Source organism: Theobroma umbraticum, unplaced genomic scaffold (assembly GCF_002168275.2).
Source record: "Theobroma umbraticum cultivar Fairchild unplaced genomic scaffold, ASM216827v3 scaffold_44.0, whole genome shotgun sequence".
NCBI lineage: Eukaryota > Viridiplantae > Streptophyta > Magnoliopsida > Malvales > Malvaceae > Theobroma > Theobroma umbraticum.
The window spans coordinates 1959308-1977302 of NW_018397255.1; the positions used below are offsets into that span (position 1 = coordinate 1959308).

General features: G+C 33.4%; 3 protein-coding genes across 4 annotated transcripts; 2 read left to right on the top strand and 1 right to left on the bottom strand.

Moving 5' to 3' along the window:
• Positions 1-2200: 2200 nt before the first annotated feature.
• SKS17 (SKU5 similar 17) lies at positions 2201-6240 on the bottom strand. Of its 2 annotated transcripts, none has more exons than XM_021418446.2 (9): positions 6058-6240; positions 5803-5971; positions 5600-5709; positions 4879-5149; positions 4150-4246; positions 3630-3975; positions 3155-3520; positions 2989-3067; positions 2201-2676 (listed from the first exon to the last, which is right to left on the bottom strand). In XM_021418446.2, exons 2-9 carry the CDS (start codon positions 5944-5946, stop codon positions 2473-2475), a joined length of 1617 nt encoding a protein of 538 aa, XP_021274121.1. In that variant the 5' UTR covers positions 5947-5971; positions 6058-6240; the 3' UTR covers positions 2201-2472. The 2 variants fall into 2 exon arrangements, with proteins under 2 accessions (XP_021274121.1, XP_021274122.1); XM_021418447.2 differs by having other exon boundaries at positions 6050-6240.
• A 3457-nt stretch (positions 6241-9697) lies between these two features.
• Positions 9698-10210, top strand: LOC110410081 (reticulon-like protein B13). The gene is made up of 2 exons (XM_021419668.2): positions 9698-9929; positions 10029-10210. Exons 1-2 carry the CDS (start codon positions 9815-9817, stop codon positions 10208-10210), a joined length of 297 nt encoding a protein of 98 aa, XP_021275343.2. The 5' UTR covers positions 9698-9814.
• A 2243-nt stretch (positions 10211-12453) lies between these two features.
• LOC110409940 (reticulon-like protein B10) lies at positions 12454-13875 on the top strand. Its single transcript, XM_021419456.2, has 4 exons — positions 12454-13006; positions 13080-13266; positions 13381-13595; positions 13706-13875. Exons 1-4 carry the CDS (start codon positions 12454-12456, stop codon positions 13873-13875), a joined length of 1125 nt encoding a protein of 374 aa, XP_021275131.2.
• The last annotated feature ends 4120 nt before the right edge of the window (positions 13876-17995 follow it).

The window sequence follows — 17995 nt, forward strand, 5'->3', positions numbered from 1 at the left end:
AAATAAAAATATTAGATATTGATTTTATTAATTTTTTAATCATTTATATTGAGAAAGATAAGATTTTGAAATAAAATAGATGATAAGTTGCTTACAAATAATTTAATTATTTATATTAAAAAAATATTATCATGGTGGAACAAAACTTATGGGTGGCTAAGGGTGTTAGATGAACTAATATTTCTTTTACTCTTATTTCAACTTTCTTTCATAATTTAATATTATATATTAAGTAAATTTATGATCACTCTCATAGTTAAATTATTTATTTCTATTGGTAAGCCGTCCAGTTCAATCCAAAAATCTTCCTTTTTTTTTTTTTTGTGAATTCGACTAGTCTCTTTATGAAATACTAGATTACTTAATCTCAGAATACAAAATTACCCTGACTACTCATGAAGTAAAATATTTTAATGACATTATAATTTAATTATTAAATATCAAATTATAATGCTTTTGATATTGATGATATGTCTCAGTATGATTTTTTTTTTCATAGTGTATTGCAATTCACAAATTAATTAAGATGACATATTCATGTTTTTATTTTTATTCTTGCATATCCAAATATAATTAAAGGTCTTAAATTGAACGCGGATGCAATTTCTTTATTACCAAAAAATTAAGGATGATGATGACCTTAGCTTGTTATATTCAGTAATTATATCTAAACAAATTTAATTAAAGTCAATCTCAGCAGCAGCACATGCAGTTGTGTGACTAATCAAGTTTTCCATCAGGATCCACATGCTGCCTTCTCAAATACTTCACTCATCCCTTATGGCTGCAACAAGTAAATGGAAGGGTCTTCAACTCAATAAACCTTTTTATTATAAACCTTTTTATTATAATTTGATGGAGATTAATTTGTTTTACATTTGATTGATGAGCTGGGGCTTGGCAGGATAACATTAGATGTTGACTACAGGTAGGATGCTTACATTTTTCTCTTTTCATCTCTTCACTTACAATAGATCAAGGTTTTGCAATAGATCACTAAAACCCATACAGATCAAATTGAAGAAAATAATTTTGGTCAAGAGATAATTAAGCAAGAATTTATGATAGCTGTTGTAAGATCAAGCACATGAGATGAATATTCATTACTTAAAAATTTAGAGCTGAATTTGGACTAGAGTCAAAAAAATTAATGATTAATTCAGATTTATGTTAAAAAGGTTGCAAGCCTGTAGATGGTACCATCTGGTACAAGCTAGCTAGGAATATCTCTGTTTTTTTTAAAAAGAAAAAAGAAAAAAAGAAGGATTGAATATAGCAAAGTCAACTAGTGAGTGTTTTGATAAACAAGTCACCCCCATTGGTTCAGAGAATCAGAATTCAGACATGAAAAAGGATCCCAAGGACAGATCTGGCAAAGGGGAATGCGAGGTGACATTACTCCTGGTTCAGGGGAATAAAATCGTGCGTGAAGTTAGCCCTGCTGAATTCCAACACACGTGAGGATTAAATTCTCAGCATGTGCCCCATGAGTCCATGACGAATCTCACACATTCTTGTTAGTGTACACCAGGCACAGCACATAGACAGTTTTGGACTTAGAAACAAACTGTAAATCTACCTATTTGTGAGATGTGAAGGTGTTAATTAATCTTTGAACATCTCCAAAAATGGCTTTTTTCCTTTTTGTCAAATTATTTTTTTTCCTTTGGAATGAATAAAATGTATGATCTTTGCTAACTTAAATTGTTTAAAAGCATGCAAAATTAAATAGGTATTGCTCATTAATCTCCATAATTAAATACTGACACTGTATTGTTGCTGAGCAGTTTAAGCCATCCATGAAGATTATAGTCGATGTTGATGCAGAGTTTGAGCTATAACATCGAGAGGTAGGCTGGGCCCATGAAATTCCCAAAACGAGTAAACCGAGCCCACTTCTCTATATACTAACTAATAGACCATTGTCCGCATGATGCTGCGAGCCAGGAGCCACCTGGCCAGCCTGCCAAAAGCCTAAAGCCCAATGAAATAAACCCATTAAATACAAATAAATCCCGCCAAAATCAGCGGATGGCTAAGCCAGCAGCACCGCCAAGACTTTGTTTCACTAGTTCTTTATTACATATTTATGGAATCATATCTCCTTGTATTTACAATTCAAGAATTACCCAATGTTTTCAGTTTAACCGTCAAGAATGTGAGCGTATGGTAGATATGCTTGGGCGTCAATACATCCAAATGATCCTTCTTAACTTGGATACAGCAGCACCAAATGCTTGATGCAATTCGATTTAAAATGAATAAAACCTCAATAATTTTTTTCAGAATATAATTCAAGCCCTCGGAGCTAATAGAGTAAGACAATGGATGGATACATTTATCTAACGATTCTAAGATATACAAATGAAAAGGCCAAATATTTCAATCCACTGCTCTTTTCTGTCATCTATTTTCTCCGTAGTCAAACTCTCATGACCGCAAGCAGATTCGATATGGATGTTTAATCAAAAACTAAAGGTGACGTCCAACAGCTTTGCCGCAGAGTAGGACATTGGAGGGAATGTCATATTCGTTAGCAAGACTGCGAACAGACGTCCAGACTCTCAGGTAAACTTGTTGCCCAAGATACTGCCTTTCCCACATCGCAGACCTCATGTTCCACATGCCCTGGTTGTCCAAGGAGACCAATATGGCGGTCCAAGAATTTGGATATACCTGCCAAAATGTAAATGAAAGAATTAGTAGCAGGAAAAGATCATTTACAGAAATGGCTTGAAAGAATGAACTGAGATGACTCAAAGGGGCCACTGGAAAGACTGTTATCATGCTAATGAGAGTAGAAGGGTGAAGAATTTAATTGTTTTTCAAGAAATCCAAAGCGAAAACATGAAGACATGGCTCCTAAGTCCTACCAAACATGACAACAGACCAAAGAGCTATCAGTAGTAGTGATAATTAATGTAGAGGCATAACCTCCCAAAATAAAAAGAACATCGTTTTGTTTTTGGTCCTTGATGTGGGGGTTACCTGAGTGGTGTGTCTTGTAAGAGCATCGACTAGATTGTAGGTTCTTCTCTTTTTTGGTGCCCACTGTCCAGAGCCGAAACTGTATAATTGTAATTGGAAAGATAAGAACCAGTCCAGCCATCTGAAAACAAGAAGAAAAAACAAAGAGCAGGACATTGTGACTCACCCAACAACCCAAAAATCATAACCATCAAGATGCCAAGATTGCATGGTGTTTTCGTTGTTCTGAAAGACAACTTCAATAAAATCATGGAGAGAAGTTGGCATAACGGAGGTAGCGACAGTTGCAGCACCACCAGAAGGAAGGTCTTGGATGGAACTCATGCTAAAAACTCCAGGGATGTTGAAATAATCAGCAAGTTTCAGAGGGGTATCAGGATTAACAAAGGAGACACCATTCACTGTGTAACGCAGCTTTCCATTTATTAAAGATCCCGAGTTGGCCAAGACAATGGTCTTAGTTGTTGTTATCTTCCCATAATGGAATGAACCCTGAGGATTAGGCCTGGCTGCATTTGATGTCAAATTCCACCTGCAACAAAATGAAGGAAAAAGAGTCAAATAAGATCATTTTTACTCTAAATTGGATTCAAGTAGTGCATCAAACCACAAGAGTCATATGATATTCCATCGACTAGTACCTATATGTTCTTGCCTGCTGCATTGACCAATGAAATTGGTATGCAGGAGCAGCTGGCAAGGGTCCAGAAACCGGGGTCTGTGAGTTTGTGTAGTGCAAAACTGCAGTTGCAGTCAGAACAGTCTTAGTAAATCTTGTGGATGCAACAATGTAGTAGTCCTTTGGTGGCTGATTCAAGGTTACCAAGACAGTTACAGATTGGCCCACATGTACATCAAGAGAGTCATATAAGTTCTGTATCACGTGAGATCCTTCAACCTCAACTAGCTTCATTGTATGGCCCTGAATCCTGAAGTTCAGTGAGGTGGATAATCCAACATTTGAGATCCTAAACATGTAAGTTTTGCCTGAAACCACCACAAATAAAACTTGTTTGGTAAAGGCATGAAACTTTATTGGAAAAAAAAATTATGAGAAAATTTCACAACAGAATTGTCTTGAATAAATGAATAAAAATGCTATGAATTAAGCGATGAAACTTGATTGGTAAAAAGATGATAGGTGTCAAAGTTAAGGATGACCTTGATCTCCACTAAAGGTTGTTTGAGTCTGGCCATTTATAAGGACTCCATCAGGAAAGGGCAGAGATTTTCCTGAGTCTAAAGTTTGCTGCAATGTCTGCAAAAGAGGAAACAATATATAATGAGTGAAGAACACAAGGCAAGAAGCCCTTCTATGAAAATGCAGCTTTAAAACTTTATTTTTTTTTAGCATTATTGTACACATAAATACTCGTTGGTTTTTACAAATGGCACAGCATGACAAGTTCGAGCAGCAGGAACTAAGTTGAGACAGCCACTCAACCCTCTAGTTAGTTTCCGAGTTTTTGTCTAATCTCCAACATAATCTCAACTATAAAATGTTGCACAAAAGTTTTTCATAGCAATGCGGGTAAAGGGGAATAATAACAAGAATCAAGCTCTAAATGGCTAATGTAATGCTTTTTGAAGGGACTAGATAGAGATTCCAAATAAGAATTGGCTCAAAACATAAAAGCTAAATCATGTGGAGCTGGTCACATTGACAAATCCCAAATGAAATTCTTATATCGTGAAAGATTACCTTGGCATTGCAAGTACGATAATTGAGCAGTTAATAACTTGCAAGCCTTTTATAAAAGTTATCCAGCTTATTGTTTCTAATTTAAGAACGATGTCAAGAGAAGGGAAAACAGGGGAAGAAGAAAATGGTTTGCAAGCAAAAGGAAAATCTTAACCTTCTGGAGGCAAACAAAAGCTGTGCAAACTAACCTTATGGCTGGTCTTGTACCAGTCACCAACAAGTAGAGTGAAATCTCCATCAGGGTTTGCATAAGGGATTGGAATCACACTTCTATGGTTTATATTGAGTGCCCCAAATCCTCCAGCAGCTCTATGCATTAGAGTTGATGGGAAATATGTGTAAGACCCAATCTGATCCTTGGCCTGGAACTTGTATGTATAGTTTGAGTTTGGAGGGATTGGGCAATTGGTTCCCAAAACACCATCCTGCCATGAGTTCTTCCTTTGCTTGACGCCATTCCTGTTGTGATTAAAACAAGTCCTCATTATCACAATGTCATGATTCTAAAGAGCAGATTCAAGTGAACACAGGAAAATAATGGCAAATTTAGTGTTTAAAATTTCAAAAAGAATCAGTCTATTTTAATACCCAAAAAAGATAGCTGCAAAAAAGGCAAGATTATAAAACTTTAGAAGGTTAAACTTCTTAATAATTGAAATACAAGAAAAAAGAAGACCTCCATTGAATGGAACTATGCACCAGTCGCCCTAATTTAGGCATATTTTCCTCTACTATTTTTCATTGATATGTTCAACAAAATTGAAATGAAGTGAATTTACAAGAAGAAGACAAGTCTGGGTTTTTCCATTATTTCCAAGATCCATTGATAGTTAATTAGTTGAGGGTGTGAAAAACAGCAAGGGGAATCAAGATTTCAATGCAAAGAGAGAGAGAGAGCGAGAAACCAACCATGTCAACAAGAAAGGCTGGTCAAGCTTGTTAATGAGATTCAAGATGATGTTGTTATTAGTCACCACTTCAAGTTTTGGTCCAGGAAACTGATCATTGATAAGGATAACCTTCCAAAAACAAAAATGAAAACTTTTTAGAACCTCATAACATCCGCATCAAGCACATTACTCCAACACTCAAAAACCAGCTTAATTACCAACCTGCTGGGGAACTCCAAGAAGAGAACGAGTGCCATAAGTGACAGTCCATGTGTAATACAAGTAAGGGTCTTCAGCATTCACCAGGGACACACTCAAAACAGCCAAAACTCCAAAAACCAAATGGAGCATGATTGCTTTTCCCATATTCTTTTTCCTTCCCTTAATGCCACTGAACATAAACAAACCAAGAATCGTTTAGTTAGTAAACAACAAAACCCGGCAGAATTTATGTATCAGAATACATCACCATCTTGCCTGAAAGAGAAGCTTATCTCCCTGGAAAGTGAACTATTTTGAGTTCACAATCTGAACAAGTACAGACTTCTTATAAGAACCCAAGGCGGGAAAAAGCTACACCAGATATTGGTTGGCTGTCCCTGCTATTGGGTTTTGTTTTTTAAAATGTGAAATTATCGTAGCTTTAACACTTCCTTTTCTCAAACTATAAAAGGGAAAAAGAAATTTATTGTTTGATTCCTAAGGTTGTAAGGTTTGAGTTTTGCTAATTTTCGGCGCATTTCACGCGTTTCCGCGTTATGATAATTGCTTCCAGCTTACGTTTATTTCACTCTTTTTTTTTTGTAAAAAATAAAAATTTAAAACATTGCCTCCCTGTAATCTCGCCATTGATTATAGCTTTTTCTTTTCCTTTTTTCTTTTGACCCTGAAGATAAATGAGCTGTCTTGTTGGACCAGTTTACCACTATTACTTGGCCCTTTCTCCTTTCCCCCCATTTCTTGGACATTAAGGGTATTCCCAGAATTTTTCTTTCATTGACAGAGTAATAGTAGAACAATTCTGACTTAATTCAATGGAAAATATTTAATACCATTAGAATCTTCCAACCCCTTTGCATTTACTAAATTTTAGTAGTACAGAAGATAATGGCAATTGGATTTGGTTAGCTTTCGAGGTGTTTTATTTTTATGACTGTCACAGGCAGAAATGAATTTAATACTACCCTCACATGCATACCGAAACCCAAGTGGTTCAATCAGAAATTTGTATCTTTAGACCGGACAGTCCATAAATCCTTTTGGTTTTTTTTTTCCCATTTTAATTGTGAATGGCAGCCATTAAAATCCAATTTCTGAAGTCACCATCCCATTGATCTGCCTGGGGTAAACAATGGGATAAAAAGAGTATGAAATTATTAGGAATGTGTTGTTATGTGGGAGTTGGGTGTAATACAGTTAAGCAAGTTGAAAGTCTGCACTTGTTTTTTAGAGTTGTTGGGGGCGTTTTTTCTGGATGTGAGCTGGCTTCTTAAAGCTTGAGCAAGGTTCAGCAGGTTTTTCAGCTCAACCTGCCATATAATTTTTCTACTTGGGCACATGTGCTCCACAGCAACCATATCTCCCTGGTCATTGCCTCCATTCCTCTCCCACAACTCAAATTATAATTCAAGAAACTGATAAGGTCGAGTCAACCAATTTTATATGTTAGTCAAAGGTTTTGTTTCTTCAATGTGAAATATATAACATATGCATTATATTTATTCAACATATATTATTATTTATTAAGTGAATTACGCAATCTCTCTTTTTTATTTCATCATTAGTAGTATATCTTAAAAACCCAAATTTCGAATTTCAAAAATCCAATTCATAAGTTTTTTAAGATTGATACTCCCTTTCTCTATTTTTTCTTATCCTTTTTTTTTTGTGATATCTTAAAATAATTTTGTTATTTTTTCTATATTGTAAATTTATTTTTCGTATTAAAAAATATTAAACATCAATATTATAAAACGTTCAATTTTAATATAAAATACATTAAAATTAAAAGTTTCTTTTAATCTCTATAAACATAAAAAAAATAAATTTTTAATGACGGAAAAAGAATTTTATTTGTATGCCTCATTGGAAGTTAATAATGTAAACAAATATTGTACTGGAAGTAGGGCTAGTGTAGGTTAAATAATTAAACCCCAAGTCTCTAGAATATCTTGTAGAAGTAAATAGTTGGGGTTTTTCTTTTGTGGTCAAAAAAATTATTCGAATAAATTTATATGGAAACATAATTAAATAAAAACATTTAAGACATTTATTAATAAATATATGCATAAATTATTCTATATAAGTCGAAAGAAAGAGAGAGAGAGAGAGAGGAGGAGGGCCTAGTAAATATATGAATAATGAGTTTGTCACGTGAAATGTTGGCTAACGGATTGGAGCATGACTCGAGGCGAAGAGGTGGGAGGCACGCGGGTTTCCCACTGACGCACCGCTCAGTCACCATAATGAAAAGTGGTGCAGCCGGATAGGCGTGGGGGAAGACTTGAATGTGAACAAAGCTAGCTTTGCCCCAAATTTCGTGGTGATTCCTTGGATTCGACAGTGCCCCGCTTTTGTCTATGACCTGTGCCGATACATTCGCTTTTTAAGGTTTTGGTTTGATTATGTTGTCTTGTGTTTGGTTTTTTTATTCATACGAAAGGTATTATACCATTGACTATACAATGGTTGCGTGATAATCCTTTCTCAATTATGATTTCGCACTCTTTATTTTATTTTAATTTGAAAACTTTTAGATTGAGTAAATACTAAATTCAACCATTCAAAAACTTAAGAGTGGGTATTTAGGTAATTTGATTAGTTCAATCTTAAAATTTTGAAAATCAAATTAATTAAATTTTATAATAAAAATAATTGAAACTGATTTATATTTGATGGGTGTGATCCATTTTTTAATATTTTATATTATACATAAAATATTAATAATATATATTTAAAATATTGTATATTACTAATAGTCTTTTTTGTCAATTTGATTGTAAATTTTAAACATCAAAATTTAATCAAAATAATAAATCAAATCAAATAACTAATTAAATTCAAAACTTATTAAATCGAGTCATTGTATTGATTAAAATCGATTAAAATCAAAGGCTCAATTTTTTTGCATAAACAACAATATTGTCCATTGATGATTGCTAGCATTGTATATTCCCAAAAAATTAAGCCAATAAACGAAAAAAAAAGGATGACATTGTCCACTTCCAACTCAAAACCAAGATTCCTCTGGTTATTATGGCCTTTCAAATACTACTAGGCAGCATTAACATTAGTAGGGAGCATCATAGTCCTAGCAATTACACGTCTCTCATTCTTTTCTTTTGTATTGTACTCCATATATAACTTGAGAAAATAATAAACAAGAATTAAGCTCCAAAATAAACAAAAGAAAAGATGGGAGTTGAATGTTAATGTGTTCATCATAGTGTTTGGTCGTGAATGAATTAAAGAGGACAAACAGTTGGGTAGCAATTGACAGTAATAGTAATGATGGAAAGCATGAAGGATATCCCCCACTTACACTGGTCCATGCAATTACTTCCCCCACCTCGATTCATCATTGAAATTGAAAATTGATGAAAGATAAATACAAAGATTATCTTTGAAAATTCTTTATTTGTAAACAATATCTGTTATCAGTGTATTTTTTCTTTGTTCTTATCCCTGTAACTACATAGTTATCATAATCTTTTTTTAAAAAAAAAAATATTTGCTCTCCTAACTAGTTTCCCTCTAATGTTGCTCTGTACTGAAAAGAAAAGCCCAAAATAAGAGTATTCTTTCAATGGATCAGTCATGGTTTTGGAGATGGCTGCTCTCAACTAGAGGCAGGTGTGAGCAGTGAGCCGAAGCCAGCTTGTCTCCAAAATGCTGAGTAACTTGGGCCTATGAGTACGCAATTTACATTACAGGCCTCAGGCCTTGCAGCCTTTCCTCATTGATTAGGAGATCAGATTTCCTTTGCAGGAAAACTACAAGAAGGATTTCAATGGAAAACTGTGACCTGTTGTATGTCACCAGAAGGAAGAATCTTTTCCCTTCTTTCTTCTTCTTCTTTCGTGAAAACAAAAATTATGTGGATTAGTGTTCAAAGTGTGCTTTGCCTTGTGGTGTTAGAGAGCCTCCAAACTTGTCCGATTTGGAAATCTCGGAGGAAACTGCCTTGGAGATTGAAAACACTTGTCGAACATTCATCGAAGAAGTGATAGGATGGATGTTTCATGTGACTGTTGAGGGAGACTGGTTGGTATTAGCGAGAACAGTCGCTGGGCTGTTGTTACTTTCCTATGTTGGATGCTTCTTTGATTTGCTAACACCTCTTTACATAGGTAATAATTAAACTAATTGAAAATCTCAATAACCATGCCACTCTCCCTTTCTCTTTTTCTAATGAAACATTCTTCTTTTTGTTGTTCGGGTTCTTGCAGGCATTAAGACGGCCATGACAGTTCCTCTAATATATGTGAAGTATGGGGACCAAATAAAGAGGTGTGGGGAGAGGTTGAAGGATCAATTCAGAAGATTGTACGAGAGGTTTGATGAGAAGGTGATAAGGAAGATGAAGAATAAAATTGTCAAAGAAGAGAATAAAGAGAAGAAAGTTGAGTAGTGGCTCTGTGATTTTCTAGGGATGCTATCTGTAATTTTTCTTCTTAATGTTATTACCCTTCATGCGCCCGTTCTTGATCAGCTCCCAATTATTAAACTGGATTTCCCCCTGGTTTGTGAATGAATTACAAAACTTAAATTCTTAAAAAAAATTATTAAACTGAATAAGTCCGAAAAGAATGTTATGGAATATTTGCTTTTGTGCTAGTATTAACTATTAGAGGGTACAAATTAAATTAGGAAATGAAGCAAGAGAAATAAGTACTAGGGTAATTTGTAATTAGAAGGATCATAATATTTTTCAGAATTCCATTATGGGCTAAACCGAAGCCTTGGCCCAAACAAGTGATTTTGCTCGACCATTTGAGCTAGCAACCATTTTGTTGAAACTACTTTAGCCTTAACCCTGGCGTATTGAACATTGCAGGGGCCATAATTTGCCTTCGATTTAAAACCAGATGATGGCTAAAACATGTGACCTTTTCCTGTTTACGTACCTTATTTCCCTTTCCCTGTCATCTTTCACTCGTTTGGTTTGCTCGTTTTTTGTGTTTAAGACTCGAGACCTTTGCGTTTTCCTACGTTGACGACAGACCCTGGCAGAGATTTAATTTGCCTTTGATCATAATTAACGTCGTCTACTTCGATATATAAATGTATTATCTTACTTTAATTTCAGAAATATACGTACCAAACAGCTTAGATAGTTTGTAAGAACTTATCTGTTGCGGTGTTCTTTTATTGCCCTTACAGAATAGGGGCTTCCAAGGGCTAAACCCAACAAAGGCTTGGGCTAAATCTAATAAAAGAATTTAGGCTAATTTCACAATTCTATTATTGCATTCGAAGACGTTTGCAAAAAAATTTAAAACTATTTGATAAATGAAACCTGGTGAAAAAGCTAAACATTAAACAAAATTATTTACAAGGTATAAAGGTGAATTCGGATCCTGAAAGGTACTACCCTATAATTTTAGGGTAAAAGCAATATTCGCAGCGATTTCAACTCAGGGTCCAATGGCTAAAGCGTGTTCAATTCTCGTTCTACCATTTCTTTCAACTGCCCCTTTTCTCCAGTATTTTTCTTTTCCTTGTCTAGTTATTTATAATACTGCAATTTGATAAATAATGGAGTAGGTAATAGGGTAGCTATGTATTGAATTAAAAGACCAATCGTTTTTCTAATTATAAACAACTCACCCATCAATTTTTCCAGCAAAAATTACAAAATTATTGATTATTTTATCTCAAGATGTTGTTAGTGGGAATTGACTTGTATTTTTAGACAGACCCTTTTCATTTGCTTAATTTGATTGTTATATATGTGAAAACTTGAGAAACATTTAATTATTGTATGCAACTTGATCAATTTTTTTTATCGATTAAATTTACACGAACAAATTAATTTAATCATACATGTAATAAACTGCCAAAGATCAAAGAAATTACTTCATATATACAATATGACCATTACTTACATCCACTGCCGTTAACAGTACATGACTTTGATATATAAATGTAGTAGTTTTGGATAGCTTATAGGTGTTGCATGCCAATTGGCAAAGGTTGGTTACCTATACGTACAAGTTTTAATCTAAGGCAAAGGAATTGTTAAGTTTGGATGAAACGTAAATCTACATATATTTTATAATATAGATTTGTACCATAATGAAGCCATGACTTCGAATTCGAGGAGTACACCTATGTTTTGCAAGTAACAATATAAAGTTACGAAAATATACATAAAGAAGCTCGAACCGGGAAAAGTTTTCATTAGTTTTGGAACTTTCAATGTAAGAAGAATACTACATCATGGATGACATGCGCACAATCATAGGTCAATGGTATTACAATCAATATATATCTTTGTCCTTTTGTGTCATGTTTAATTACTAATCTTTGTGTTCATTAATTTTCCCCCTTTTAGAAATACCGTGGTGGTTTCTCCCATTTTCATATGATTTCGAGCTGACTTACACTTAATGAACCAAGATAAGTTTGCTTCTACACTATAGAAATCAAGTTCTAGTTGTAATTAAATATAGACGGGAAGGTTTCCAAGTAGATACAGTACTGAAGTAATCAGACGAGGTAAAATAAACATACAATCAGTTCCAGGGGACGGACAGGGGAGATTCCAAGAAGCAAAACTTGTTGGAGTTCAACGTAACTATAAATATATATACACCTTATGTTCTTGTTACAAGTTATGTGTAAAAGGAAAACAAGTTCCTTCGTACGAGAATGAACGCTGCTGCATTACGCGATGCTGGTATAGGGGTTACTCTAGCAACCGCAGTTAACGCGTTATTGAGAGCCATAGCAGGAGTAATAACGACAACCAAAAGATTTAAACCCCTTCTCAATCACCTCAACGATACAGTTAACTGGATCACGCCCAGGATCAATGAGCTAAGTCGGTCGACAGATTCACAGGAAATCGGAAGGTTGTTGGATCTATTGAATGAAGCCAAGGAAGCTGTTGATAAATGCGCTGGGGTACGCTCGTGGAACTATTACAAGAAGTACAAGTTCGCCAAGGAGCTCATTGAACTGGATAATTCTATTCGTACAACGTTGCAAGTCTTCTTCCCGGTTATGATTTTGGGGGATACTAGACTAATTTTGGATGCTGTTGATGAACTGAAGCTAATGTTCTCATTTTTCTTTTATATTATACTTGAAGATTTTCAATCAAGTGCAAGAAATACTAGTGGTATTATTTTTGATCTGATTCGATCTAATGTCTCATTTGAAAACCTTGGATTAGAGAAAATTGCCCAGTCTCAGCCTGCAGGTCGAGATTTACCAATATGATTATACATATGCCCTATCTCCTCGTTTTCACTCACAATTCTGTTTTGTTGCAGAGATTGTAAACGATATAGCTCTATGGAAGAGAAAGAAGCTGAGCGGAACGCTTCTCTTCTCCTCAACTGCAACATGGCTCTTGCAGCAAGTTTATCAATACAACTTCATCACTATTGCTTCATGGGCGGCCATTTTCATTGTTACTTCATTGTTCATCTGGAGAAACGTAAATCGGTTTCTTGACCGGTGAGTGAACATCGTAGTTAATTTCAAATCCGAAATCGAATTCCATTGCTTTTATCTTCCTCTAAATTTTAAATCGGATCAGGGATCGATGGAAACTACTCTTTTTAATCTCAGAGAAGAAGCAACCAAGTCCAGATTGGAGAATATCAGAGAGAAGGTTGCCATGGAGGTTGCAAACGCTTATCGGGAACTGACTGATCAAATAATAGGATGGATATTTCATGCCACTGATGTTGAGGGAGAACGGTTTGTATTTCCACAAACGGTTACCCTTCTCCTAATTTTCTCCTACGTTGGAAGCTTCTTTGATCTGCCAACACTTTGTAAAGGTAATAGTGCATATAACATCGAAACTTTTCAGAACCTACATACGTGCTTTTAGCCACCAACCCAAAGCCTCGTTTTCTTTGTTAAACTAATTTTTCTTTTGTTACTGCAGGTGTTATGATGGGTACAACAGTTCCTCCCATGGTCGCGAAGCACGGGGATAAAATGAAGACTCTTGGGAATATGGTGAGGATGCAATCGGGAAGAGTCTACGAAATGGTCTTGGAGCTGCTAATCGATGCAGTGATTAACAAGAGGAAGAAATCAAAGAAACAAAACTGATATTGCTGTTTGTTTCAACACCGGCATATTTGCCTGATCAAAGATCATGAGTTCATCATCAACGCTTTCATACTTGGTACTGGAATTGGCCTATATACTTGCAAGTCGCAAATAAATTAGAAAATTCATGGCAACCATGAATGATTTATAGTCATCGTTATTTGCTGAAGTTGTAAAGCTATTACTTATTAATTAGCATTACATCGCTCCCCAGGTTTCGGTTTAAAATCTAAACTTCTGTTTGCAGAGAATCTTGATCTTGAGATCTCCGATAAAAGAACAAGACACATCCTTAACTTCAGAAGATTGAAGAATCGAAACTAATTTAGTTCAACAAAGACAACAGAAAAATGGATATGGTGAAAAGATTGATCAACTTCAACAATAAAAACTTCTATAATTTATAACGACCTTGATGACTAAATTATTATATTATTTTTAGACAGTTTGGGACCGTTGTAATGGATATGACTTATTCACAAGTTGTATAGACTGAATATGATAACAAGTTTTAGTCAAAATAAACAAGTTATTAATAACATTTAGATAGACTAAATATCTTCATATCACCTCTCAATAATATAAAATACTAAAAAAATGATCATCCATTTTTCATTAATTTAACATCACATCTTTTGGAGTGAAAATTTGTAATGAAAAAAGTCTTTAATTATTTTGACTGAATAAGTATGTAATAAAAGTTTCTTTTTAAATGATTCTTTTAAATTTAGCTATAATTGTGAAAAGAAATTAAAAAAATAAATGAACAATTAAAGGCAGCATTAAGAGCCTAGCTTTTTTCAAGCTTAAAAGCTCTTATAAGAAATAATAGCTTTTAGAATTAAGCTGAAGTTGTTTGGTAAATTTTTTTTATAAAATTTTTTAATAAATTATAATTTTTTAATAAATTATAATTTTTGTTAAAATTATCGTAAAGGGTATTTTTTTAGAGAGTTGTATTATAATTATTTTTAATAGATGAGGATATTTTTAAAACAAAAATAAATTTTTTTATATTTTTAAAAAAAGAGAAGAAAAACTCCTCGTAAGAGCTTTTCCTAAAATCTTTTTTTTTTAAATTTTATTTTTTTAAAAAATTTAATTTTTTAAGAACTTTTCAAAATTTATATTTGGCTTAATTTTTACTTTTAAGATATAAATAAGTTAAAAAAAACTAGACCAAACAAGTACTAATTTTTTTTTTTTTTTTGTAAACAACTTGAAAAAAAAGAAAGAAAGAGAGAGAAACTCTGTTTGCCACAGGCATCTTTATAACAATACAAATATATGTACATATTTACATAAAAGGCCGTCTCAGGGCTAGACCAAATAAAAGAAATTGGGCTTTTAATTAGTCAAAGTAGACCCAACTTAGTCTTGAGCTCTACCTACTAAAGAGTATGGGCTTTGTCCAGCTCAATCCAAAATTTGTCCCAGGTGTAGTTTATTTTGTCTATTCTCACTAGGCCCAAACATATAGTCTTGGGCTGCATCAAATAAAAGAGGTTTTTTTTTTAAAGGAAAAAAAATTTAGCAAGAGGAGAGCAACGATATTATGGCCACAATCACTGCGAGCAGTATCATAACTTGGATTATGGAACTTTTTTTTTCCAATTTTATACAGTATTTCGCTCTCCACCTAAGTTAAAATTCAAGTGGTTGTAACTTTTATAATAGCATTAGGAGATGCTTGCAGAAAAGAAAATTATTTAATAAATACAAGAATTATACAGTTTTTATCATTCCAAAGTTATTACAAATTAAAGATATCATATAATTTTTAGATTTAAATTTGATGTATTGTCAATATGTAAATTTTGCATACTATTAAAGAACCAAATGTTATCATTTTATTAAAAAATAAATTTTAAAATTAAGAATCTTAAAAGAATAAATATTCATAATTTTAAAAATATTTATTTTACGAGTTTTTAAGTTTTGTATATATATATATATATAATATGATATTCTGTAATTAAATAATAATATATAAATTTTTAATGGTAAAACAAATATAAACGTATTATTTTTTAAATCCTAGGATATTAACCATTAATTTCCTAAAGTTGTTAGTCAGGACTCCAGAAAAACTCTCAGGAAGCTTCCAGGGGAAGACCTCGTCAGGATGGCTAACTCGCTGCTTGCCTTGTCAAGGTAGTACTGGCATGTCAGAAATTTCAGAAGTTGAAGTAAAGCAGGAGAGAAAACTGAAAAATTGATGCCAGAAAGGAAAATCATAAATTTCTAGGCCCAAATTAAGTCGGTACTGAAGGGGGTTTTTTCTTTGTTTCAAATATGAATTAATAGAATTTGGATCCTAATAGTAATTGTAAGTTTAAAATTATATATATTTTTAAATATTTTAATTTCATATAATTTACGAAATAATGTTTTATAATTAAATGATAATATATAAATATTATATATTTACATACATTAAAAATAAATCTTATTATTTATTATAAATTATGAGATGGCAAAGCGAGTGGAGGCTCGAATCCTAAGATGTCAACCTTCCTACAATCACCGGTCATCATTACATAAAATCTCCAGGAAAGCTTCCAGGAGAAGACCTCGTCAGAACAGCAACGTAGCTAACTCGTTACTTGCCAGGTCAAGGTGCTTGTTCCCTTGTGAGGGCTGATCAACAAATGAAGGGTGTTTTATGTTCTAGTTTCTGACTCTTTGATTTGCTCGTCCTACTGCTTGACTTTTCATCAGATGGGAGATTTTGCTTCAGCCTCGTGCTCGTGCGATTGTTTTTCTTTGTACGTGTTTTTAGGAGGTCCTCTTATGTTTTGTACTAAAACAGGGCATCGTCGGGAGATCTGATACTCATAGGCTTCTTCGTTGTGTTCCCTTGTAGGATCCTTTGTTTTTGGTTGACATTGTTAGGATCCTTTATTGATTTTGCTTGCTGACTTTGTTTGGTGCACAGTATAACTTTTGTAAATGCACAGTTAAATACCCACATCAAGTGTTCTATGCCACGAAAGTTTTCTGCCAATTAGGTTAAGACTTGCCATGACATTATCACTGACGAAAGAATAAAATTCACTTTTTTTTAAAAAAAATCAAGATAATACGAGTATGCAAGAATTTTCAATAGTGAAAGTAAAGTCCAAGGAAGACAATGAGAAATTGATGGCTAGAAATCTGGATGACTGTGCTGACCATCCATAAATTTTTACCCACAAATTAAGTTGGTGAAAAAATTAATCACTAAACAAAATCAATTACAATGGTTTTTTTTTTAATTCTACTTAACAAAAATTGGATCGATTGTATATTTTGAAGGTAAATTTGTAGATATTTTTAATTTTAATTTCACACAATTTAACTCATCAACCTTGTATAGAAGTAACTTGGATTATTTTTTCTTTTAATGTTTTTATTAATGATTGACAAACTTTAAGTATAATGTTGCCAAAAAACAAATAGAGGGTCAAGTAAAAAATCCAATGATATTGATATGATCTTAATTTCCGCGTATACTATAAACTAGTAAAATATTTTATTTAATTTTAAATTAATTTTTTTATGAAAGAAAATTATTTAAATTTATATTTTTTAAATAAAAAAATCATGCCCTAATCAATGAAAATAAAATTTTCCTTTTTAACCTAATGCAATTGGATAAATCCGATTACTTTAGTAAAATTTTTTTATCTAATCTAATCCTTTGATAACTTGAAAAGAAAAACCAACAACTTTCAAGTATAAGTTGTGTGAAAGTTTGTGGACAACGCAAGGAACTCTAGTAGCAGTTTCATAGAAGAATGCTTGAGTTTTGTGAAACGACTCAATGACTATTGACACAGTTTTATCAACCTAGATTGGTTTCGAAGTAAATTCCAAGGCTATCTACTTTCCTACAGGGGACAAATTAAAGCCAACTTGATTGTGCAATTGTGACAGGTCCATGGGAGTCGTGGTAAAAGTAAACGGGGGAGTTTCTTTGTATGTACAGTGTTAGACAGTTAGAGTTTCGGACCAGGTCAAAGAGTTCTGGAAGGGACAAGACAGATTCCTAGAAACGGCAGAATGACTTGTAACTTTAATGTGCGTATATATTTTTAGCTTCAGCTTTTCGTTGTAAAACAAGTTCCTGTCCAAAAGA

Bases quoted from the DNA above. Each gene is read 5' to 3' on its own strand.
- LOC110409940 (XM_021419456.2), top strand. From the start codon at position 12,454: ATGAACGCTGCTGCATTACGCGATGCTGGTATAGGGGTTACTCTAGCA. The intron at 13,267-13,380 runs GTGAGTGAACAT...TTTTAATCTCAG, and splicing joins GTAAATCGGTTTCTTGACCG to AGAAGAAGCAACCAAGTCCA. The intron at 13,596-13,705 runs GTAATAGTGCAT...TTGTTACTGCAG, and splicing joins TCTGCCAACACTTTGTAAAG to GTGTTATGATGGGTACAACA.
- SKS17 (XM_021418446.2), bottom strand. From the start codon at position 5,946: ATGGGAAAAGCAATCATGCTCCATTTGGTTTTTGGAGTTTTGGCTGTT. The intron at 3,976-4,149 runs GTCATCCTTAAC...TGGTGGTTTCAG, and splicing joins AACCTTTAGTGGAGATCAAG to GCAAAACTTACATGTTTAGG. The intron at 3,521-3,629 runs GTACTAGTCGAT...ATTTTGTTGCAG, and splicing joins CAGCAGGCAAGAACATATAG to GTGGAATTTGACATCAAATG.
- LOC110410081 (XM_021419668.2), top strand. From the start codon at position 9,815: ATGTTTCATGTGACTGTTGAGGGAGACTGGTTGGTATTAGCGAGAACA. The intron at 9,930-10,028 runs GTAATAATTAAA...GGGTTCTTGCAG, and splicing joins GCTAACACCTCTTTACATAG to GCATTAAGACGGCCATGACA.